Source organism: Martes martes, assembly GCF_963455335.1.
Source record: "Martes martes genome assembly, chromosome: 1".
In the NCBI taxonomy this organism is placed as follows: Eukaryota; Metazoa; Chordata; class Mammalia; order Carnivora; family Mustelidae; genus Martes; species Martes martes.
Window position 1 is genome coordinate 79,389,797 of NC_137888.1, and position 20,506 is coordinate 79,410,302.

General features: G+C 38.7%; 1 protein-coding gene and 1 pseudogene across 8 annotated transcripts in view; one reads left to right on the top strand and one right to left on the bottom strand.

Moving 5' to 3' along the window:
- Nucleotides 1-20,506, top strand: part of MME (membrane metalloendopeptidase) — a 95,757-nt gene that overhangs the window by 44,851 nt on the left and 30,400 nt on the right. For all 7 annotated transcript variants that reach the window (XM_080806735.1, XM_080806737.1, XM_080806739.1 and 4 more), the window contains exons 9-16: nucleotides 3,181-3,315; nucleotides 5,612-5,713; nucleotides 7,550-7,686; nucleotides 7,796-7,889; nucleotides 9,029-9,157; nucleotides 9,918-10,016; nucleotides 12,353-12,433; nucleotides 13,743-13,846. In XM_080806735.1, coding sequence (XP_080662861.1) covers nucleotides 3,181-3,315; nucleotides 5,612-5,713; nucleotides 7,550-7,686; nucleotides 7,796-7,889; nucleotides 9,029-9,157; nucleotides 9,918-10,016; nucleotides 12,353-12,433; nucleotides 13,743-13,846 — 881 coding nt within the window. The remainder of the gene's footprint in view (nucleotides 1-3,180; nucleotides 3,316-5,611; nucleotides 5,714-7,549; nucleotides 7,687-7,795; nucleotides 7,890-9,028; nucleotides 9,158-9,917; nucleotides 10,017-12,352; nucleotides 12,434-13,742; nucleotides 13,847-20,506) is intronic.
- On the bottom strand, nucleotides 16,312-16,883 carry LOC308350544 (divergent paired-related homeobox-like; annotated as a pseudogene). The gene has a single exon. The product of its transcript is annotated as a divergent paired-related homeobox-like (transcript).

The following is a 20,506-nucleotide window of genomic DNA, read 5'->3' on the forward strand; positions in this document are numbered from 1 at the left end:
TCCTGTCATCCTGGATCTTGCTGTTACTCATAAACAAAGATATTGAAGTTTAAAGGACAGGAGTCGAATATCATTGCTGTCTTTCTCTTTGGCAACCAACAAATACCAGCTTTTTTCCAAGCAGGAGAAGCCCAATTTCTGAACAGAGCCAATTTATAAATATCAGTGCTTTGTCCTGCAAAGCGAAGATAGTTCTACTTAGAGTGACAATTCATGGTCTTGGGTATTAGTAAATATCATCTCATTGATAGCATGTAATTTAAAAAGTCACAAAACTGATATTATGGATTTTCCCATAAAACCATGTAAAACCAATGATCATCTTTGAACGTGCTGTTATAAGAGTTGGCATTTACTATGTCTTAATTTTTGAAAGGGCCACGTAGGTATTTTGGTGGATTCTTTTTCACCCCAAGGATTCACCATATGAAGGCTTCAACAAAAACTACCTTATGACTGTCGAGGTAGTTGACTCGGACCTTGTCCTAGTAACTAATTGCTCTCTCGGTGACAAAATAGAAAAATTGAATTTCAATTTTAAAAATATCCTAACCAACCTACTATTCAGGTGTTAAAATATATGTTGATTACTTTCTCCCCAAATCATGACAATTACTATCATTAGGCATATCTACAAAGTATCTCAAGGAAGAAAATGAAAACCTTAGGGTGAGAATCATTCCTTGTAAAAAAGATTTAACAGCAGGAGTAAGCCTGGGTTCTGACAGCTATGACATAAATTTGGAAGCCAGGAAAGATAATCAAGATACTAAGACACATGTTTTAATCAGTTACATTGGAATAGTTGCCAGGTTATGGAGCTCATTAAAGGAAGTGGTGTGTTCCGTGTAGCTGTGTTAAAGAGTCAAGTATCCCAGAAGCTGCTGTCATAGCCTGTGCTTCCAGTTTTCTGAGAAACTGGACCTGCTTGGCAGACGAGAGGCACCATCCGAAATTCTTGTGCTTGCCTTTGCCAAATTGCATAGTCTTGAAGTGTATCTGTAAAGATAAGATACTGGAGTAGAACCAGTTCACAGGGGCAGTGGCATGCAGGAGAGCATTCTTGTTACTGCTTTCTTACCTCGTTAACAAAAAAGCAGCCCACAGAAGAGAAAAACAAAAATCTCAGCAGACTGATATTGGAAAATTCAAATTACCGTTTCCTTCATGGTAGTAATTCCCTGCTGAATGCAGATGAATTCATATAATTTGAAATACAGTTAATTCCAAACACCGCATGCTTATAGTTTGGAATAGTTGGTCCTGGAAGATAAGAACTCAGACGGCTTTGTTTACTTCCAAGTGAAACAAGAATTCTGATTACTTTTTAATAGGAAAAGAATGGACGTGGTGAGAATATGCATAAAAACATCCTTTTATCCCTGTGACCTTAGTAATTGGGTTTTCTTTTTTAAGATTTTATTTATTTATTTGACAGATAGAGATCATAAGTAGGCAGAGAGAGAGGAGGAAGCAGGCTCCCCGCAGAGCAGAGAGCCTGATGTGGGGCTCGATCCCAGAACTCTGGGATCATGACCCGAGCCGAAGGCAGAGGCTTTAACCCACTGAGCCACCCAGGTACCCCAGTAATTGGGTTTTAATATGGACCCACAGCTGAAAACAGTCAGTTCAGTTGAGTAGCAGGTGGATGTATAGAGATGCTGGCTGGATGTTCCAGCATTACAGGGTGTCTGAGAATAAGGAAACCCTCTCCCTGGGGAACTATTTACTTAGCATTTACTGAAGGTCACTGAAGGTCATGGAATGCCAGTATCTAAACGTTACCTTAAGCTGTCTTCTTGGTTTTCAAATTGATAATACCTGTACGTCTTGCTTGATAAAATATTTATTTCCCTATAAGTTTTATGTTTGATCCTCTTGATAGTTGCTATAAATTCAGATGGGCCTTTCATACTCACAGTGAATGTAAGTGTGCCCTTTCACTGATAATCAATATAATGATCAATATAAACCCTCTTGAAACTATAAGGTGTTAAGGACTGTATAACCTTCCTTTGTATTTACCCTGGGAATGAGTATTAGAAGCATAGATGTGCCCGTTAATCCCACGCTTGTGTGGCATGACTTCCCCAGTTGTGGTTGTCTGTCTTGTCATTAAGCTGGTGCTAGAAACTTGAATTTTGAGTAAATTTTCACAAGGTGAGATCATAATTTATTTTAATTGCTGATGGATAATAATGGCTGAACAGCAACAATTGAGATTATGGAAGTGGTCTTCATTTCCTGGTGTTGATGCCACTCTTAGTTTGAGTTAGTCACTTATATATTCTGTAAGAGGTTGATAATATAACTAGTTTATAGCTTACCTCACAAAGTTAAAATGCATGTGAAGATAAAATGGAAAGAATTTAGGTCCTTAGGAAAGAGCCGATATCCAAATCTAGAAATTTTACATTAACATATTAAGGTGAGCCAGCTCTAGTCTTAACTAAAACCTCCAGGTTTGTGGACCTCATGGGAACACAGTCTTATTTACACACACACACACAGAACAACAACAACAACCTGAGACACAAACAAAACAACTGCTTGGCCAGAAGAGATATAAAGATGTCCTTCCTGCGTGTATGTGAGTTTGTGGCCTTCTCTTCGTGAACAGTTTAAAAAGATATATAAGATATATATAAGCAGAGAAAACTTGGGAGATGTAATTCAGGAAAGGAATTTATTATTATTTAAGAAAAACTACTAGGTTATTACTTATCAAGTGTTTTTGCAACTGTATTCTTAGTAAAGCAATTTAAAATAACGATTAAGTGATACTTTTTGTTCTGCTTTAATTCAGACGCATGATGACTTTTTTTTTTTTTTGACACAGAGAGAGAGAGAGAGATCACAAGTATGCAGAGAGGCAGGCAGAGAGAGAGAAGGAAGCAGGCTCCCCGCTGAGCAGAGAGCCCGATGTGGCGCTCAGTCCTAGGGCTCTGACATCATGACCTGAGCCAAAGGCAGAGGATTAACACACTGAGCCACCCAGGTGCCCCACATGTTGACTTTCTAAGAATTTGTGCAGGTCATTTATTTTAGGATTTATTAAAGGTCTTCTATTTTATTATGCTTTAAGTATTACCAAAAAGTAATAAATAAATTTTAAGTTAAATTACCACGATAAATATTTAGAATGTTTTCCAGCAATTCACTGCTATTTATTTTTTGCAGGCTTGTACAGCATATGTAGATTTTATGATTTCTGTGGCCAGACTGATTCGTAAGGAGAAAGGACTGCCCATCGATGAAAACCAGCTTTCTTTGGAAATGAAGAAAATTATGGAGTTGGAAAAAGAAATTGCCAATGTAAAACACATTTTCTCTGATACATTGAATAATGTTACCAATTTTTGTTTTTTTTAAGATTTTATTTATTTATCTGAGAGAGAGAGAGTGGGTGAGAGGGAGTATACAAGCTGGCAGGTAGGGGGAAGGCAGAGGGAAAAGCAGGCTCCCCTCTGAGCCAGGAACCCGAGACGTGAGACACGTGGGGCTGGATCCCAGGACCCCCAGATCGTGACCTGAGCCACTCAACTGACTGAACCACCCAGGCATCCTGTGTTACCACTCTTTTCTTTCTTTTTCCTCTCTAACATATTGGAAAGATAAAAAGGTGCAACTTTTTCAACAACTGGTAAAAATGCATAGCTCAGAAATGAATCATTGACTTTAAGAGAACCTTTGAAACTGTAGAATTTTGTAGTAAACTGAGTTCCTGACATCCAGGAGACATAACTAAGTGCGACAAATATTAAACTAGATACACTTAATTACCTAAGATGAGTGGATTATACCAAAAGCTTAACTAGATATCTTAACTAAGATATCTAACTAGATATCTTAACTAAGATAAGTGGATTATACCAAAAGCTTAATCAGACGGTTGTTGGGATGTCCTCGAGACTCAGGGCACATGCGATGGCTAACTATTCCACAAAGCTGTTTTAGTTTTGGTGTGTATAGTTCTGCTTTGTTTTACTTTAAAGTTTAAGGTGATCACAGAGATTGGCTCTTCCTCTGCTTGATATTAGTCCCCAAACACTGCCACGTGACCACGCAGTGTGACCAAGTTCCAACTGTCAGGCTGGCTCAGAGATTCTGACAGGAACAGCAAAGCCCAGAGAATGTTTTCCTGAGTTTCCTCTAGTTCCGATGAACCCTTGGAGTCTGAATTGGCACTTTTTTGTCCGAGGTTCCGCTGACAGAGTCTGCAGTCTTGAGGACTGAACTCTGTCTAAGCAGCGTTAAGGTTACTGATTAAACCCACGGTCGGTTTAGTCTAGAATCTTTAGGGCTCTCCCTGACATTGCAGACAAGTCTGTGCTCTTGAATCCCCCTGGTGCTTGCCACTGCCATCAGAATCTTGAAGACCAAAGATCTTTGAGGGCAATTTCAGCTTTCCTGGAGCTACGTGAAACCCCAAATCTCCAGTCAGAACCAGACTTTGCTTGGAACCATGGTTGGATGAATGATGGTTGGGTGGGTTACATGTGTTTCTGTGCTGGAAATGTGTTAGAGGAAAACAGTGTATTGCCCTGGGTTTCTGCCACTTGCACCTTCCCAGACCATGTTCTCCTTTGATCAGCCTTAGCTCTCTGATAGGCATATCCTACCTCAAAATGATTTGCATCTATGTTTTTTTCTCCTCTCTTAGACTTAGGTTGTGGTGAGGTCTTTGTCTTCTTTAAATGACCTGTGTATCTCTGGAATTATCCAACTTTTTATTCCATTCAGATGTTCAATAAATAATTTTTAAAGTAGTGAATAAATAAATGACCTAAAGGGGACAGTGGAGCCATTGTAACCCAGAAATAACTCCCATGTTAAGCTTCTACCTTTGGTCTCTCTTGACTTTAAAATTGCTTTTTTTCAATTTCAGCTGCTAGTTGGGGAGTCGTTATTGCTTTTTTTTTTGATTCTGTGAAAAATAAGTAAAAAAAACTGTTGAGTCTTAAGCTGTTGAGTGCAGAGTATACTGTCTAGGCAGGATAAGAGGACAGTCACAAAGGTAGGAGGTGCTAGCACTCTCCTCAGATAACCATGCTTTGTACTAGGAAATTTTTCTCTTACTTGGCTTGAAATTCTTGCAGAAATCATTATGGCTTTCTTTCTTTCTTTCTTTCTTTTTTTTTTTTCTAATCTGGATATTAACTGCGATACTGAATGGTAGCAATGAGGAAGTGGGAGAGGATATTTGAGAGATACGTTGCAGGTGATTGTATTTGAGGAAGTCACCATATAAAACAACCACAGAAACGACTGAGCTGACCATGACCCTTAGAAGGAAGGAGGCCTGTGGACACTGCCTGTATGGTTCAGCAGTTGTCAAAGTATGAAAAGATTTTTGAAGCATCTTATACTTGACATGGCAGCCAAATCTTGATAATTGTTACTGAATATGCTTAAAATCTCCCAAATTTCACTTTTCTCCTTGATATGAGTTTATTTTAACCATAAAACAAGTGTAGAAAATAGAACTTAAAAAAAAAAGAAAATAGAACTTATATTGTACCTATTTCATATTTCTTTTCCCCTCATAGAGAGTTATGTTTTTCTGAAGTATTCTTAGTTCTAAAATAAGGATCAAAAATTAAATCCATAGGCTACAACTAAACCTGAAGATCGAAATGACCCCATGCTTCTTTATAACAAAATGACATTAGCCCAGATCCAGAATAACTTCTCACTAGAGATCGATGGGAAGGTAAGTAGCAAGTTTCGTGTTCTCTGTTATTGTGCCATTTCCAAAATTATAACAGTGAGGTACAGTTTGTTAAAATTCAGTGATTACTTATTTATTGAAATAGATTGAACTTCAAAATGAATTTAGATGACACCAACCATTTGATTTCATGACAAGACTGGAAAAAAGAACACAGACCTATGTGAAGTCATTGTATTATATTAAGTTAGAGTGAATTTCAAAGGTAAAATTCCTTTCAAGGCAGCTGTGCAATGAAACCGTTGTAGCAAAGGGTTTGGAAAACATTAAAGTGGAAAACCCTTCTGAGAGACAATCATATAGCCATTGGACTTGGACAGTCAAATAATAAAATCACTAGATTTCTTTTTAAGTCCCCAAAAGGATAATTTATATGTAGAACTTGCCATATTCTCATCAAGGCCATCAACCTAGATGTTCAGAGCAATGATGAAGAGACATAGAACACGAGAAATAAGGAGAAAAATCTGGCTCATAAATTCCATTATGAATAGTAGTAATTCATTAGCTAGGATATAGTAATCTTTTGGGGGGACTATGTATGTGTCCTTGTGTATTAGTTGATGCATGTGATTGGGAAATGAAGCAAGAGCCATGGGAAAATCTACAAACTATCACATTCAGTGATAGAATTCTCTCTGGCCCTAATTACAGTAAAAAAAAGTTGGAGAGGTTTGTAAAGACATGACCTATTGTTAGGAATTTGTCACATAGAACTGTTTAATATAATGAGGGCTTCATAAATCCGTTTTCGAAAGATTGGCCCAAACCACCAAAGAAAATCTAGAAAAACATATAGCCCTTAATACTTAATGAGTTATCAGTATATTTATATACTTACAAATGTATGAACTTCTCAAACACTGAAATGTGGCATTTTAGCAAGATTTGCATAATTGCCATGTTTGTGTTATTTTTCTTCCATCTACTGTTGGTTGAATAACCACAATTCCCATTTAAAGAATAAAAGATAAAATTTCATCTTTTAGCAGCTCCGAAGTATAAAAATTGCATGCCTATCGACCCAATACTGATAGTTTCAGATATGGTGTTTGGCTTCATTGGACCATTTGTGTTGTATCTCTAACATTACTGTATCTCTCCTATGACAATAGTAGCTGGATCATCCCTGAGGTGTATTAACAGTGTTTGAATGGATTGTTATATCCACTATTAAAAGATAAACACTTTATACCCATTTAAATTTTTGTGTAAACCAAGGAAGCTGTATTTTTATTTTATTTTATTTTTGTCTTTGAAGATTTTTATTTATTTATTTGACAGAGACAGCAAGAGAGGGGACACAAGCAAGGGGAGTGGGAAAGGGAGAAGAGCAGGCTTCCCGCTGAGCAGGGAGCCCGATGTGGGTGGGGCTCGATCCCAGGACCCTTAGGACCCTGACCCGAGCCGAAGGCAGACGCTTACCGACTGAGCCCCCCGGGCGCCCCAGGAAGCTTTAGTTTTAAAAGCTAAATGTCCTTTCTGTGTGTGTGAGTTAGACCAAGATGGGTGACACTGAGCTAAATTTCTAGCTGTATATTCTCTATCCTTAGAGGCTTTGCTTTTGCTCTTAGATGGTTGGTCGGTTTAATGCTGCTATCTGAATCATCATGCTACAGAACTAATTTTTTTTAATTCGGAAACTGATTGGAACAATGGAGGAAAAATTCCAAACAAATATCAGACTGACCATTGTGATAATTATGTAATGAGGCGACTGACACCCTAACCATGTCTGACTCCATGACCATAACTGAGTCTTAGAACCAAGAAGAGAAATCCAAAATTACTGAATGTTTCACGCCTGCTTTTTTCCAGCCATTCAGCTGGTCAAATTTCACAAATGAAATCATGTCAACTGTGAATATTAACATTGCAAATGAGGAAGATGTGGTGGTTTATGCTCCAGAATATTTAACCAAACTTAAGCTCATTCTTACCAAATATTCTGCCAGGTAGGTATGTCAGAGTACTTACGTCCTCAAAATTTACATTTACGATCACTCTTTAGAAGCTTTGCAGCCTCATCTTTTCTGTTGCTGGGTGGTGGGTTTTTTTATACAGAGATCTTCAAAATTTAATGTCCTGGCGGTTCATAATGGATCTTGTAAGCAGCCTCAGCCGAACCTACAAGGAGTCCAGAAATGCTTTCCGCAAGGTGAAGAAAAAAATCTCTTTTCTTAAGACTTAAAGCATAAAGAGATACATGGTTATGAAGGCTTGCCACGTACACTGCTAGAACGTGGTAAACTTTGCCAGGAGTCAACATGCCAAGTGTTGGCTGCTTTGCCCGTATTTTGGCTATGTTGCCTAGCAAAGCCAGCTTTCATGGGCTTTGTCCTGCTCTGGCACCATGATTCAATTTCTCTGGAAGGAGATGCATTTGGTTATTGGAGCAGTTTGTGAGAGAATACTGGCTTGGTTTTTTGTTGTGTTGAGAGTAATTGCAAGGGTATATATTTCAGTTAATTTGACTGTCAGGCGCTTGTAGCACACTAGACATACAGACAGATGGACTACGTTGATGTAGACAATCCACTGAGAGTACGCCTACCTGGGGGCAACCGTAAGGCCTTGTATTGGGCTGTAACTTCACTGTTTAAACAATCATCCCAGTAGTCCTATGGTGAGGGGAGATGACAGGAGGGATAGAAGGAGACATTTTGGCAAATGTACTGGTTGGTGTTATGAAAAGGAAATAACTGCTTGTTTGAAATATTTAGCATTTACTCTTTGAAAGAAAATGTGGGCAAATTTTTAAAATTAAAGAATGTAAAAATGGCGTCTCGCGCAATTTCCCTTACTTCAGTTAATCCCCTCGTTAGTACTTAAATTTATATACGTACAGTTCTTCTAAGTACTGGAAGTTCAGCTAAAACATTAAAAAACAGGAATGTGTTTTCTTGTATACCAGATTTCTCCCCTGTTACATAAATTGAACATTACTTCATGTTTATGTTTATGCAGTCGGAACTATTTTGTTTGTTTGGTTTTGAGGGGAGGGCATTTTGTTGTTGTTTTCTAAAGCTGTCTAGAAGGATATTCATCTGTAATAGCCGACAGTTCTACTGGTCCATGCTACCGAAAATATACCTTATTTTTGGATTATTTATAAGTAAACAGTCCAATTGGATTATATTTTGTCATGGGTGAGGACAACATGCTTTGTGAGGAGAAGCAATGAACATTTGCAAGAACTTAGGGGACACAAAGAACAGAGTCCTGTGGAATGTGTGTTCGCCTTTGCCATGGCCATCTATTTGTGGTCAGATGTCATTTCCTTTCTTTTACCCATAGGCCCTTTATGGCACGACATCAGAAACAGCAACATGGAGACGTTGTGCAAACTATGTCAATGGGAATATGGAAAATGCTGTGGGAAGGCTGTATGTGGAAGCAGCATTTGCTGGAGAGAGTAAACATGTGGTAATGTTTTCAGCACGATACTCCCATCAGTTAGTTGCTTGCATCAATGTGCCGTTACAGTAGTTAATAATTTGGCTAAAGTTTTACTGATGGGCAGAAAAATCTCGGAATCACGATTTGTTGTTATTTTTCCGTGAATCTCCCCCTCCCTCTCCCAAGAGTCTGGTTATGTTTCTAATTTTAATATTGTCTGATCCAAAACCAAGTGTCCATTTTCTGGAAGCAGTGTTTACACAGTGCCCACTCATGTTCTGTTGATAGAGACATTTGTAAAGTCTTCTATTAGCAAGATTGACCAAGAATTAGTGTTTTCTGAAAAATGTTGAAAGTAAGCCAGGGTTTATTTGAAATATTAAAAAAATATACTTCATTTTTCATTGTTACTGAAATGAAGAGGATGGAATTTAAAGTGAAAGAAACTTCTTGAAATACTACTTCTTGCTTAATTGAACTACTAACAGTGATGACACTTACTGTTTCACGTGAATTCTTTTATGATCGTGGAAACCATTACATTCTAAAGGTGATTTTTTAATTAAGGTGTGTGTAAGACTCTGTTTAATCCTTAGTGTTGGTAGTAGCAAGATTCCTTGAAAAATATAATGATCCCCATATATCCATGTGTTTATGTCACAGTTTGTCTATAAATACATGTTATTGAGTTCTGTAAAGACAGCTTATAATCCTATTTTTTAAAATTTGTGTTACCAAAAAAAGTAATTCATGTCCTAAATTTGTCTTCTGTTTCTGTGGTTTTAAGGTTGAGGATTTGATTACACAGATCCGTGAGGTTTTTATTCAGACTTTAGATGACCTCACTTGGATGGATGCTGAAACAAAAAAGAAAGCTGAGGAAAAGGTAAATTATTAATTAATTTTAAAAGGCAGCACTAACTATTAAACAATTTCTTTACATGAAAAGATGAACTTTTAAGGAAGTTTAGGAAAAAAAATTCAGGGATTGCATAAAATGAAAGCAATCTCCTTCAAGATGTCATTTCCAGGAACAGTTTTCATGGATAAAGATTTGTTTCTGTGATTTTCACCTTTTATTATCTTGAGATAATAAAAACTCCTACTCTCCATATTCAATTAAAATTTTGAAAGATCCCCAATTTTCCTTTTTTTTTTAAAGGACTCTTCAGAAAAAAAGAGGAAATCTTGTATGAACAATAAAGATCTGAAAAATACTATCAGTGATTCATATTATTTCTCTTTTTATAAAACATAGCCACAAGGATTCTACCAAAGCCTAAAAATATCCTTTCAATTTTTAATCACAGATTTCCAGCTCAATTTTGAAAACATGCCTTATTTAGATTTTTATATGACCTAGGGAGAAAAATTCTAAATTTCTGTCAAGCAAAGGTAAGGTGATGTATTACTTGAGTATTACATGGTGATCTGCAGGTAGAGAGATATTGAGGGAGCCTTCGTATAACTATTCCTCTCTACCCCCATCGTGTACCTGTTATTGGGACTCCTAATACCTTGCATATGAACAGAGGTGTCAGATGTTTAAGAAAGTCTTAGGTTTAAACTCACTATGATCATTAGTCTCGATAACTATAAAACTAAGAGAAACATGTCCAGTGGAAACTGTATATGCTTTGGGAGTAGTATTCACATACAATCTGATAATTCCATTCTAGTTGGGGAGGCAAGAACAGACCATTCTTCAAACTGATAAGGAAAGATTTTATGAAGCTATTATAATATGAAAACCAAGCTGTAGTCTAGTTGTTTTCCAGGATTAAATCATGTGAAGGGACTATCGTTTTCGGCTATCCCAAAGCTGTGGCTGGGTTAGGTCTAAAATTTATGCACCGCAGTATACCCATCTTTCCATCACTGACTGGGTCCTCAGTCAATCCATTCAGGCTGGATTTACTCCTTTCGTGTTCTGGCTCTCTTGACATGGTTCTGTTTGATGTGGCCAGCTGGACTGAGTTTGATCATCATTTCCCAAGGTAGTATTGTAAGCCATTGGACCCATAAGTAGTTCTATAAAAAAAGAGTCCCTGTCTCAAAGAATTTAGGAAATTACTTCCTATAGGAAGGCTTCCCTGCTCCCACCTTAGACTAGGTTACATGCTCCTAGGGTATGATTTTCAGGTACCATATCTAATACTCATTACATGTTAGACTGCAGTAAAGAAGTCTGCTTAAGGTTTTTGTCACAGTATTTACCCAAAGTATTTGACAATAAATCCTTTTTATGTAGACCTGTTTCTGTAGAGTTTGTGCCTCTTAGAACACTCATTGGGGAAGTGCTTCTAGAAAGTAAAAAACCTTCAAGAGGAGGCTGTTTGTAATGGGCAGTGGTGTGGAAATCTACAAGAAAACAGACTTGGCCAACCTGACTTATTGACACATATCCTGTCTAATCCGCTGCGGAAATCCTGTGCTTATGAAACAGATTTGTAACATAATTAAATTATTTAAGAACAATATAATATGATAGAATCAAAAGTCAAATATCTTTGAGAAAAATGAGAGAAATAAAAAAATGGAAATAGAAATCATAATAGGAAACAAATAGCAATAATGAAATAACAAAAGTAAACAATTCTAAAATAATAAAAATAACAATCAGAAATGTAGTAAGCAAGTGGTCAGTATGAGCTCGTATAACAAGGAAAATCCTGTTCTCTATTTGTTTAAATAATGCCATTCACTTAACTGTGGGAAGGTAGGTACACTGGGTTTGGAGACCAAAAGAGAACATACAGACTCCAGGACTCAATATTCAGAAGGAATATTAGCACTAAAGCTGTAAACCCATATCTGTTTTCTGAGCTAAGTCAGTGAAGTGGAAAGATAATTATAAGTTGCTAGAATGGAAGCTCTAAATATTAGCCCTCCTATAAAATTGAAGAAAAAAGCCTTTCAGAGAAAAAGTTCATAGAAGTACAATACATGTGGAATGATGCCTTGTCAGTTTTCATTTTGGTTTTCTTGGGAAAGCTGGAACCTATGAGAATAGGGTATTAGACGCAAAATTTTGGAACTGTTTCTCGTTTATTTTGGACCCCAGGGAGGAACCATTTCAAAGATCTCTATCTAAGTGTTGTCAAATACTATTTTTGTAAGCAATATGGATCAAGTTATTCAATCTCTAGTCATGGCAAATTATAATGTTTGCATTTGGAAGTTACACAATCGCCCTTACATTCAATGTTTTAATTTTCCTAGGCTTTAGCCATTAAAGAAAGAATTGGCTATCCTGATGACATTATTACAAATGAAAATAAACTGAACAGTGAATACGCTGAGGTAGGTCTCTACGAAGACTGTGCTGATGATACCTGGGGCGGGTGGGAATGTCATTTCTAGCTGTGGGGTGCCAGAAATGATGCAGAATGGCCTAAACCTGAAGGTCTCGTTATATAAAGCCTTTTACGCTGAAGCCAAAACTGTGTTTTAGTTTTAGCCTTTTGTTTCATCGGCCTGGTTCATATTTGGGTTTTGTTATTTCGGTTTCCATATATTCCACTGAAGAGTAGTGGGAAAATCTCATGTCCTTTGAAATGCATCAAGGGCAGACATCAGAGTGTTGAGCAACAGGCAGCACTCGAGCTCCTTATCTCCTCTCGTATAAGCCCAAAAAGTCAAGTCTTCCGTTTTCCTCCACTTTCCAATTATTCCTCCATGGGATAAAAACCAGGTCATGCCTGAAAAAATAAACAAAAATTGAAAAAATAATTGAAAAAATGAAACAAAACAAAAACCTAGTGTTTGAAAACCAGAAGCAATTTTATTCCCCTCTGGTAATGTAACAGTGAAAAGAGAACAGAATCAATTCAAGTCACAACACTGTTGATTTCAGACCCAGTTGAGGGTCCTGTTGCTAACCTGGTGGTCCCTGCAACTCCTTCGAAACCCTGGCGGCAGTAAGGTGATTCTTGCCCAGACCTGGGGATGACAGTGATTACTAATCCAGTGATTACTGGCCTCATGGGCGGGTTTACAAGCCACAGTGTCCTCTCGTCTATTTCCATTTGTAGAAAAGCTTGACTGTTTCTTCTTGTAGATGGACAGGCTGCAGCATGTGAGGCCTGGGGGGGTCTTTGTCTCAGGAGTCAGGTGGCTAAGAGCAAAGACTCACAGACGACTACTTGGGTCCAAATCCCAGCTCCTCCACTCACTAACTTTGGCAAGTGACTTAATTGTCTGCCTTAGTTTCTTCAGCTTTAAAATGGTGCTAATAGCCCATCTTCGTAAGATTATAAGGATTAAAAACATGTAATATATAAAGTGCTAAGAACAGTGCCCAGTACATAGTAGCTGCTAAATTAAGAATGGACTCTTGTCTCGCCTGTCATGTGAGGGTTAATGTCAATATAGGAAAGCTTATCAGACACTTGGTTTCATTGATTGGTTCCAGAAGAATAGGCTAAAGTAGTGATTCAGTTAAAGCACCAGTGACCTGGGATAGAGAACTAGGCTAATGAGAACTCAGTTCTTCTTTGGCAAGTTTTAATGCTGTCTGTTAACTTTATTAACTGATACAGTTTAAGAACATATCCCTATGCTTTTAGCACAAATTTTGATTACTTTTCCCAAAATCTTTTATGCAATATAGTTGAACTACAGGGAAGATGAATACTTTGAGAACATAATTCAAAACTTGAAGTTCAGCCAAAATAAACAACTAAAGAAGCTCCGAGAAAAGGTGGACAAGGACGAGTATGTATATTCATTTCTTACATGTTCATTCAGAAAAGGGGCTTTGTCCCTCTCATTGTTGGGTTAAGAAAAAGAAGTCAACTTAAAATAATGTTTAAAAAGTGCAACGTCTGTCAATGGAGTGAGTACCTCCACATCTAAGACTATCATACTAGAGATGGGTCAAAGATTTAAGAAAATTTAAAAATTTTTTTATGAAGTTGTCCTCAGGCTACCCTATTTCTTCGGTTTCCTCTCGTTTACTGCCTATCTCCTCTACTCTGTCGACAAGTTTCTCAAGAATGCCTTAGCCTAGGTAACCCAGCGCTCCAAGCCTTCTGTGAGGCCGCACCTGCAGTAATGAGAATGGTCTTGGACCAGAGCCCCCTTGTTTTCCTTGGGTCAGTCATCCACAGCCCCATCCCCTTCCTAGACTGCTCTGTGTAACACCCTCAGCCTTGTGGCAGCCAAATAGGAGATCATGGGAGTCGCCTCCAAATGCTCTTCATCTCTGCTTATTAGTGGCACTCGTGCTTCATATGAACATTAACATTAGTTCAGTCTTGAGTTTTCAACTAAATGGGTGTGGCTAACATATTTACCCACATGTGTTTCTGCACTTAGATCCCTAGAGCTGCTCATGTTGACTTTTTCTTGCTAGGCTCTTAGCTCTTGGAGAACAGGGGCTCTCATTCCTTTTGCCTGTTCAGCACAGTGCTGAACGCATAGAAGGTTTTCAGTTAAAACCGAATGAATGAATGAATGAATGGATTAGCAAATGAAAAATAAGCATACTAACTTGATTTGTGTGGTAGTGAACAAAAATAATGTGCCAGTGAGGTGCTTGGTTTATTCATGTGTTCATTTATTTTTTCACTTATTCATTTATTAAATTAATATTTTAGAACACTCAGTCCAGGTATCATTGGGAACTAGGAGATCGCAGGTGAACTTTGATTATATTATATTACATTATCACAGCAGAGGGTAAGAAAGACATGATATAATAAGCTCCACCACCAGAAAGGAAATGTGCTGGGAAAGGTACAAAGTGATAGGGGACTGTTTGATGGCAGGCTGTTCTGTTCCCAGTTAAACCAAGTACAGGTTGGACAAAATTCCTAAATGACAATGCCGATACATTTCAATCCCTACAGAGCATTTTGAATCTGTCAGGTACCCCAAAAGAGAGTCTGATTTCTTTTACTGACTTTGGAGTTTATAGTGCAGCAAATGTTGTATTGTCTGGTGCTAAAAATAGGGCTACAGAGGCTGGAGAATGTCATGCCCTAGCTAGCAAAGAAGGAAGGAGAATGGGCGCATATGGTTTGTGTTATAATCGGTTGTGAAATCCTATTTCTGGAAACCCACAAAAAGTCACCAAAAAGAATATCCAGTGGGTAAATTGACAATCTGAGAAATTTCTTACAAGTCTAGAGATTTTCATTTCTTTAAAATACATATGCTTACAATTAATAATTGCCAGTACTGTATAAAATATCTACAGAGAAATATTGTCAGGTAGTGTTTCTGAAAATAGCTAATAGAACCTGCACCCATATGACACCAGAAGAATGCTTCATAATTTTAAAAATGGTTGAATTATTATTTGATATTTTCCTTTGAAGTTAATGGAGTCCAAAGTTCTGTAATCATTTGGTAATACAGTTTGCATTTTTCATTCCCTTTCATCATATGTGTTGGTTTTCTCCTGAGTCCTCTTCCCCTACAATAATCACAAGTGAAACCCCTGTACAATATATTTTTTTAAAGATTTTACTTATTGGGGCACCTTGGTGGCTCAGTGGGTTAAAGCCTCTGCTTTCAGCTCAGATCATGATCCCAGGATCCTGGGATCGAGCCCCTCATCGGGTTCTCTGCTCAGCAGGGAGCCTGCTTCCCTGTCTCTCTCTGCCTGCCTCTCTGCCTACTTGTGATCTCTGTCAAACAAATAAATAAAATCTTAAAAAAAAAAAAAAAGATTTTACTTATTTATTTGGGAGAGAGAGAGCATGAGCAGGGGGAGCAGCAGAGGAAGAGGGAGAAGCAGACTCCCTGCTGAATGGGGAGCCCGATGCGGGGCTTGATCCAAGGGCCCAGAGATCACGACCTGAGCTGAAGGCAGATGTTTAACTGAGTGAGCCTCCCAGGTGCCCTTACACTATTTCAGTGAATGTTGCATCTGCAGAATGCATAGCTCAGTAGAACCTTTTGGGTCCTTCCCTTGATTGTTTCTTTTTTGTGGTGTACATAATAATAAAGTTATAGTTCCATGTCTTTGGATGAATTTATATGTGCAGGTTACTGCCATCCTAATTACAACATGAAACATCCCCATTCCAGTAAGTTTGTTTGGCACCTCTTTCCACTCGGTTCCACCACATGGGCCCTTTTGTGTCTTTTTTCTTTCACAGAGATGATTTTGAAATGCATCCATATTATGTAGATCTTATATCTGTCTCTTGTATGGGAATCATTGCAAATCATCACAATATGTGACGTTTTGTGTCTAGCTTCTCTCCTGAAGTTCTTTGTGGAGATGAAGAACCAAGAGAATTAGCAGTGAAGCTTCTGGAAAGAATTTGAGATTCCATAATGGGACAAAGGGAGTAGATGTTAGGATCTTGGCAGCAGCCAAAATGGACTATTTTGTTGCCAACAGAATGGTCTGGGAGAGCGTTAAAATTGGAGCATGTGCTGAGTTGGTAGGAAGGAGTCGGTGATCTGTGTAAAGCAGGGATGCAGGGTAGACACCATTGGGGGATACTGGAGGTGCATCCATGTTTCTCCCAGAAGAGCTGGTCTTGACTTCCGCCCCAGCTAATTGCTGTTGTTTGGCTTTCTTGAGTTTTGCTCTGTGGGTCTTGAACCAAACCTGCAATACCGTGGAATAGTTCTCCAGTTTTGAGGCCATTTCTTTCTGAAGGCTGGGAGCGGGGTATGGGTTCTTGCTGGACAAAAATTCCAGATCTGCCAACTGTTACTCAGTGAACATTGTTCGTTTCCTTTGGGAATGCTTCCGGAGCTTTCCTTTAGGAGGGTCCCCTGAGCCTGACATCCAGAGATCTGGATGTGTTCCCATGCTCTGGTCCTGTGTCAAGCCCAGAGAATTTTTTCAAAGACACAGATCGAGTCCTGTTATTTCCTGATAAAAACCTTTCAGTATATACCTGTTGCCTGTCTTACAAAACAGGTACAAGGAAGGCTCTGCATTCCTCTCACTAGTTCTCTAGAATCCCTTGAGATTCACCCCCTACCCCTGCCCAGTGTTGCCCAAAGCTCCAGCCATAGGAATTACTTTCAGTCATTGCTGCGTGTTTTCTAACTCCTTGTCCCTTACCTGGGACCACCCTTTCAGCCCTTGTTCCTCTAACAGAAACCTACACGTTGTTGGACTCAACTGGAACATTCCTTCCTTACTCATAGTACCCCCTTCTCTTCACCTCGTGCCTGTGCTAGCCCTTGTCGAAGGCAGAAACCATATATTTGTGGAACACTGATGAACAGAATGTAGACCCTTCCTCGGTATTTGTGGGTTCATAAATGATACGATAGCCAGTTTGTGATCATGCTGATGAAGTTGACTCAGCCACTAAGATAAAGATTGTCGCATCCCACCATTTCACCATCATAGTTAGTGAAGTTAAGCAACAGCTTCCTGCTGTTATCACTGTTTAACAGATTCAAAAAAATTGAGAAAGTCAGGAAGTGTGTCTGTGATATACCTGATTTAATCATTTCGCTAAAATAGCCTTCTGCCCATTTGAGCAGCTGACAACTGCAAAGGGCATGGATTTAAATTTTAAAAAGCTTGCTTCATGTGGTTTCTGAGTGACTAGTATTTCCAAAATTATCCGAAACATTATGTTCTCTGGGTTTTTGGTGCCAGTTTGTAAAGAATTTCAAATATGTCATATTATCAGATAGTAATAGTGCTAAATTGAGAATATACTATCTACTGGCAAAGTTAATTAGATATGATCTCTAATGATTTACTTCCAGTAACATGATTATTCAATTAGAGTCAATAGAACTAGCAAAACTCAAAAAAGAAACAAAATGCACAACAACAAAAAAGAACTCCCTTTCTTGTTTTTAGACTTGATGTTATTTTGTTCATTTCCTAGGACAGAACTTTCTGTGATATCACTGTTCTGTGGCAGTGTTTGTAAATCATGACCACTGAACCACGGAATTACTTACCATAAACTACTAAGACTTATTTCATTGCTGTATCTTTCCCAATGTTACGCATCAAAATAAAAACACAGAGACATTGACAGGAACCAGTTCAATAGGCATTTTATTGAGCAGCTGCCATGTGCAAAGCACTGTGCTAAGCACTGTAAAGGATACAGAGGAATAAAATGTGGACCTGCATCTCGGACCTCACCATCTAGGGAAAGAAGCAACTGAGTAACAGTTAAATCTGATAAAAGGCAGAGTTTTGTTGGTGCTGTTGCAGAGAAACAAACTGCTAGGAGAGCATTTTTTTTTTTAAGATTTTATTTATTTATTTGACAGAGAGAGGTCACAAGCAGGCAGAGAGGCAGGCAGAGAGAGAGGGGGAAGCAGGCTCCCTGCTGAGCAGAGAGCCTGATGCAGGGCTTGATCCTAGGACTCTGGGCAAAAGGCAGAGCCAAAGGCAGAGGCTTAACCCACTGAGCTACCCAGGCACCCCAGCACCTTTTTTAAAATGACAATTAAACCTTCAAGTATTAATGAAACATTCTCTGGAAGAGACATGTCAGCACTTATTTATTTACTTTTTAAAAAGATTTTACTTATTTATTTGAGAGAGAAAGCGAGAGACAGAGCAGGAGCAGAGGGAGAGGGGCAGATGGAGAGGGAGATGCAGACTCGCCACTGACCCGGGAGCTCCACGTGGGGCTCGATCCCAGGACCCTGAGATCATGACTTGAGTCAAAGGCAGATGATTAACCGACTGAACCACCCAAGCCCCCCAACGTGTCAGCTTTTAAGTTAATAAGGATGAGAATAGAGGAGTCACAAGAAGCAAAACAAAACAAAACGGTTGGTTCATTTGTCTTCACCTTTATTTCTTCAAGCCTGCTGTTGTTTTCTAGTCTGTACTAGTTGGGTGGTGTCGGTCCCTAAAACAAGTGGGTGGTCCTCCTGAGGCTGGCAGCCCAACAGCTGTGTCTGTCTGTGGTTTTTCCTGAAAGGCCAACCCCACCAAAAATTCCAGGGAGGTTGGCACCCTGTGAAGTAACACCGTAGTTTTGGCACTGCGGTGAGTCATGAACTCTCTCAGTGTCCCGGGGCTGCCATTTACTACCTGTGGCCCTTTGAAAGGCATGTAGTTACCTTATTTATAAAACGAGCGGGTTGATTTAGACTGTATAACATTTCTAAGGTTCTTCCCAGGATTAAAATTCTATGGCCCTAACTGTGAAGGTTTGATAAGAGCCAAGAAGTTTTCCTCCTTGGCTTTTATACATCAAGACACTCAGGAGAAAAGGAACATAGTCTCCAGAGGTAGGGAAGTAACTCACTTCTTTCTAAAATAACCCTTCTGGGGATGCCTGGGTGGTTCAGTCAGTTAAGCATCTGCCTTTGGCTCAGGTCATGATCCCAGGGTCCTGGGATCGAGTCCGGCATTGGGCTCCCTGCTCAGCAGGAAGCCTGCTTCTCCCTGTGCCTGCCATTCCCCCTGTGTGTGCTCTCTCTTTTGTACAAATAAATAAATAAAATCTTTTAAAAAATACAAAATAAATAAATTAATAAATAATTTTTTTAAAAACTCTATTCTGATGTTTCCCCTTCACTAATTATTTCTAGAGTCAAACTTCTTTTCATGAAGTCCTGTATCAGTGAGCTTGGTTATCCAAAGAAAAATAGCACGCAAGGCTATTATATTATGTATGTGGGCATTATATATATTATGTAAATTATATATGGGTAAATAAGGTGGTCCAGAGGTGGAGTTGGTAGGAACTGTCTGGGGTGGGTGTGCAGAGTGCCAGAGACTTGAGACACAAATGAATCTCCATGAGTGTAGATATGTGGGGAAGATTTACAAAAAGGATTATTTGGCTCATCAAGTATTACTGAGCCAGAAAGAGAATAACAGCTAGACCAAACTTGAACAAATCATTCTAGTTCCCTACGGCAGTATCTGCCTTGAGATGCTCGTGTTCTACACATGTTGTAATAGATTAAAATTTTAGATTTCGATCTTGTATGTTCCCATTAAACTGATAGGCTTTATGCTTTTCCAGTGTGCTTTAGGACCATAAGCAAAACACATTTTATTGGTAAAAACACTTCTGCTTTTTTAAAATTAAGTTTTTAAATTTTAATTCCAGTAGAGTTAACATACGGTGTTCTATTCGTTTCAGGTTGTGTAGTGATTCAGCCGTTCTGTACATTACTTGGTGCTCACTGTGATAGGGGTAAAACATTTCTGCTTTTTAATTAGCATCCAAGGAAAGTTTGGTTTGGTTTTGTTTTTAGAGGGGGAGGGGAAATAAGGGAATTCAATAATTTAAAGGTTGACGTCTTAAACTCGGAAAATTTTGCAAAAGAATTCTGGAACTTTTATACTAGTTTGCCATCTTGAGGGGATGATGTTCCATTGGTCATAGTTCTTGGTGGTCATGGCTGTCTACAGCCTGCATAGCCCCAGTGCCTCACGTAGGCCTAGTGCTTCCCCCCGCC